The sequence below is a fragment of the Buteo buteo genome, chromosome 16, assembly GCF_964188355.1.
Source record: "Buteo buteo chromosome 16, bButBut1.hap1.1, whole genome shotgun sequence".
Taxonomy (NCBI): domain Eukaryota; kingdom Metazoa; phylum Chordata; class Aves; order Accipitriformes; family Accipitridae; genus Buteo; species Buteo buteo.
The window spans coordinates 29865832-29870707 of NC_134186.1; the positions used below are offsets into that span (position 1 = coordinate 29865832).

General features: G+C 45.5%; 2 protein-coding genes across 2 annotated transcripts; one reads left to right on the forward strand and one right to left on the reverse strand.

Annotated features, from left to right (window-relative positions):
- LOC142040598 (olfactory receptor 5AP2-like) lies at positions 1 to 960 on the forward strand. The gene has a single exon (XM_075048682.1). The coding sequence runs from the start codon at positions 1 to 3 to the stop codon at positions 958 to 960; it is 960 nt and encodes a 319-aa protein (XP_074904783.1).
- A 2971-nt stretch (positions 961 to 3931) lies between these two features.
- LOC142040600 (olfactory receptor 5T17-like) lies at positions 3932 to 4876 on the reverse strand. Its single transcript, XM_075048683.1, has one exon. It carries the CDS (start codon positions 4859 to 4861, stop codon positions 3932 to 3934), a length of 930 nt encoding a protein of 309 aa, XP_074904784.1. The 5' UTR covers positions 4862 to 4876.

The following is a 4876-nucleotide window of genomic DNA, read 5'->3' on the forward strand; positions in this document are numbered from 1 at the left end:
ATGGGAGAAAATCACACACAGACTAAATTCGTCCTTTTGGGAATTACAGACAGTCCACACGTGCAGGCCCCTCTTTTTGGGTTGTTTCTATTGATTTACATTGTCACTTTGGTGGGGAACGTTGGCATTATGGTCTTGGTTTGGGTGGTTCCCAGCCTGCACACCCCCATGTACTTCTTCCTCACCCATTTTTCATTTGCTGATGTCTGCTATTCCACAGTCATCTCCCCCAAAATGCTAGCAGACCTGTTATCGGAGAATAAAACCATTTCTTTCGCTGGCTGCGTGACGCAGTTCCACATGATTGCTTTCTTTGTGACTGCCGAGTGTCACCTCCTGGCCGTGATGGCCTATGACCGGCATGTTGCAATCTGCAACCCCCTGCTTTACGTGATGGTCATCTCCAGCCACGTCTGCCGGCAGCTGGTAGCATCGTCCTACATCATCGCCTTTCTCAGTGCCGTCATCTACACGGGCTGCACCTTTGGGGGTTCCTTCTGCGGACCCAACCAGATTGACCACTTCTTCTGCGACATCAGCCCCATGCTGAAGCTCACGTGCTCCGACACCCACAGCAGTGAGACGGTCATCTTTGCCTTTGTCTCCATAAATGGGATGGGCACGAGCACGATCATTTTGCTCTCCTACATCTGTATCCTCCGCACCGTCCTGAGGACGTGCTCAGCACAGAGCAGATCCAGAGCCTTCAACACCTGCGCCTCCCACTTGATGGCTGTTTCCTTATTCTACGGGACAATATTCTTCATGTACCTACAACCCGTGTCTAGCCACCGCAGCCTGGATAAGGTGGTCTCCGTCTTCTACACCGTGGTCACCCCCATGCTCAACCCATTCATCTACAGCCTGAGGAACAAGGAGGTGAAGGGTGCTCTGGTGAAGTGCAGGAGAAGGATGTTAAACTGCTGTCGACATCAAAGAGTTGTATCAGCTAGGAAGTGAACAGTTTATCTTAAGTGAGAAAGCCTGTGATGCATTAAAACAATCGTATTTTTTCCCTAATCCTCACAATTTTATGTAGGTTCTTCCACAATTTCTGCACAAAAGTGAATTACAGTACTTAGCCCTGAGACATAGACCCCACAATCACATCTTCCTTGGAAGGAAACCAGGAGGAGTGAGAGCCTCAAACTTTATTTCACTTTGCAGTCACCAGCCTGTAGGAAGAGATTACCCCAAATTATTCCAGGCCTCTTTTTCTCACAGGAAGCACAAATCATAGTTTTATTGATTTATATTTATTGATTGATAAATATGTATTTTTTCTTGCAAGATTATTGACCTTGTCCCTAAAGTCCAATAAAATTCCTCACTGTTACCTGCAAGTTATTTATTAGATATAAGCTGCTGGGTTGGGAGGGAACATTTTGGAAGAATAAGTGTATTTTAAAATTTGCTTGCTGAAAAAAAGTAAGATAAAAGGCTTGAAAAGATGCAGCGCATTTGTTTCTGACTTAAAAAGTGAAAAAGCCGGCGGGAGTCAGGTTCTCAAGCTATACCTTTGAATGTCAAGGGGAATTCCTCCCCAGGCTGCACACTTCGGCATACATCTTCACTCAAAGGAAGAAAGTGTAGGCAACATAATTAAAAATACAGGACAATGAACTGTGCTGAGACTGCCCAGTGTTAAGGACAATTTCTGCACAGTGATAGCACCAAGGGGGCCTCCCATTCATTTTAAGTGGTGTTTTACATTCATCGCAAGTGCCACTTACTTAACTGGTGAGGCAAATGGAATTACACCTGGAGACTGGCATCAGTGTCCCGCATCCAAATGCCCAGCTCATGCTAAAGCACGCTACAAAAACCAAATGGTGTGTTTCATTTAAAAATTAAGCATGTGTCTAGTTTCCATAGTTGAAAGACAATCCTGAACACATAATCTATGGGTAGCTGATAGCTGTCTGGGTCTGAAAAAAGCCAAAAACCAGCAGTTCTGCAAATTATGGCTCATTAAAGAAGGGGGGACATAAAGCATGGTACAGGAACGGCCACAACGCTGGGGAGGGGCCAGCAATCCTTCATCTTTACCTGGCAGGTACATAAGAGAAAAAGCATCCTAATTTCCGCTCAGCCTAATTAATTCCAAAGGACATTTGTTGTTTCTTGGGTGCACACTCGTAAGCATTTGTGATTGGGTGCAATTCTGCAACTTCCTTACAAAATTCAGCAAAATTCAGGTTGGCTGGATAAGTTCAGCACAGGGTCTTCCTCCTTCTCACACTCTTGAGTTTGGTTGCCCCTTGTCTGCTGATGCGGCTCGGACACCTTCGGGTGATGCGCTGAGTCCTGACTCCACAGAGTTACAGACTCACACGCCTTGTCTGCAGCAGGGAAACGCTGCAGCAAAAAAAATATCTTTCCCTTAGCTGTTGTGAGTAGCATGGGAATTAACTTATATTTGGAAAGTAGATGGATGGCGAACAGTCTCTTTTGTGTGCTCTGGCAAACAGCAGCGGGAGAGGAGACGTTGTCTTAGACCTGGGGGAAAAGTGGCTTCCACCTGCAGTCGAATGAAGGAGCCAGAATCAATGTAATTAAATGCTAAAGAGCTTGGCAAGACAGAGACTTTTCATATCAGATAGTTTCTTTCTTTTAAAATCTTCACCACACCTTGTTTTCTTCCTTCTATTTTGTTGGATATTTTTGCTTATACTATACATATAGAATCACAGAACCACAGAAAGCCCAAGTTGGACCTCGAAAGATCATCAGGTCTGACCTTTTGTGGGAAGGGAGCCTAGGTGAGAAATGTTGTATGTAGGGCTCATTGCTGCTTGGTGAATTACCCCACTCTGGGTGTTCTTATTTCCTTTTGGTTTTAATTAAGTTCCCAAAGCAGAGACAACTAAAATGCTTAAAAGTTTACCCAGACTTGGTGTTGCATTCCTAAAAGAGGTCTGGATTGCCATAGTCTTATGTGTGCTGGATCCAACTCAGTGAACTTCCAAGAACTTCCATCTAAAGTGCAGGGGAGGCAGAATTGTGAACTCCTGCAACATGAGAAACAGGCTTGGTTTTTTGGAAATACTTTTTCTATTAAGAGCATCAGTGCATTATTTTGCTTCGATCTTTGCAGAGAAGCTATCTACAAAATGTAGAAATCTGTGGCTGTAGACACAAACTGCCCCCGTGAAATGAGATGACAGAGGTCCTCTCTGTAAGTCGTTCTGAGACCTCAAAAAGTAAGCAACTTTTTGGCAGGAAGAGCTGGAAATGTGCCTCTTTGTCCTGTGCTTTAGGTGCAGTTAGATCAGCCTGAACATTCTGGAAAGACAAAATGGGGTGCTCTGCAGATCATTCAAAACCTGGCCCATACTGACCTCAGCATTTAAGACTATATTCATATAACCCAATTAGTTACCAAATCTTTAGCTTTAGGTACCTTATCTAGCTTTATCCTTCAGATAATAGATAGGACAGATATTTCAGAGCAGCGCCTAACATAGGTGAGACAAATGCCGTTTTTTCCTGTAAAAAAAAATATTTCATTAATTATTTTCATTAAATTTCTTGTGCTTGTACAGGAAAGATTCATTGCCCTTTAACGATAAGGGAGCAGGGCCCTGAAAATAAAAAAAGGTCATAAGGCAGGTTTTAAGCTATACACTGGGAGATGCTGATGGCTGTGGAAGAGCATTTTGACAGGGCTATCTATCAAGGAGCCTGGAGCTAATGTCCAATGTACATCTGAAAAGACCAAGAAGGAAGAAAAAAAAGCTACATGCAATAAAATACAGAAGATGAATCAGACTATCTATGGTATATGATGATGGGCACAAGCCAGTAGTAGAAAGCAAGCAAGACTTGGAAATATTTCTAAGTAATAGGGTGGGGAAACAAAAATCCTTGTCGTTAAGTGAAACTATGGCATCCTCTATCAAAAAACCAGCAGATAAATATCGTGCCAAAGCTACTTCCACATGGCAAAATCCCTCAGGGCGTTCTTCACCTCCTTGTTCCTGAGGCTGTAGATCAGGGGGTTCAGCATGGGCACCACCAGTGAGTAAAAGACAGAAAAGGTCTTGTCGGTGCTCAGGGTGTCGCTGGACCTTGGTCGGAAGTTCAGGGCGAGGATAGACCCGTGGAAGATGGTGACTCCAGCCAGGTGAGAGGTGCAAGTGGAGAAGGCTTTGTGCCGGCCCTCAGCAGAGCTGATCTCTGAGACGGCAGAGAGGATGAAGGCGTAGGAGACCAGGACAGCCAAGATGGTCACCATCTCCACCAGTCCCCCAAGGCCGAATATCAGATGCCTGTTGACGCGGGTGTCGGAGCAGGACAGCGCTAGAACAGACGTGATGGCGCAGTAGAAATGGTCGACCTCGGCTGGCTGGCAGAAGGGCAGGCTGAAGGTGAAGCCCGTGTGCACCAAAGAGTGCAGCAGGCCAAGGACGTACGAACCAGCCACCAGCAGGACGCACAGCCTGTGAGACATCACCGATGGGTAAAGCAAAGGGTTGCAGATGGCCGTGTAGCGGTCGTATGCCATCGCAGCCAGAAGGAAGCACTCCGTGGTCCCAAAAGCTATGAAAAAAAAAAGCTGGGTGGCACAGCTGGCTAGAGAGATTGTTTTCTTCTCAATCAGAAGGTTCATCAATGTCCTCGGTGCCACCACCGATGAGTAGCAAGCATCTAGGAGAGATAAATGGCTAAGGAAAAAGTACATGGGTGATTGAAGTTGAGTGCTGCTCCTGATCAGCACAACCATGCCCAGGTTCCCTGCCAGCGTGATGAAGTAAATGAGGAGGAACAGCACAAACAAAGGCGCTTGTAGTCGTGGGTTGTCTGTCAGTCCCACGAGAGTCAACTCTGTAACTTGCTCGGTTTGATTTTCCTCTGCCATCTTCTCCAAAAGCAC

Bases quoted from the DNA above. Each gene is read 5' to 3' on its own strand.
- LOC142040598 (XM_075048682.1), top strand. From the start codon at position 1: ATGGGAGAAAATCACACACAGACTAAATTCGTCCTTTTGGGAATTACA.
- LOC142040600 (XM_075048683.1), bottom strand. From the start codon at position 4,861: ATGGCAGAGGAAAATCAAACCGAGCAAGTTACAGAGTTGACTCTCGTG.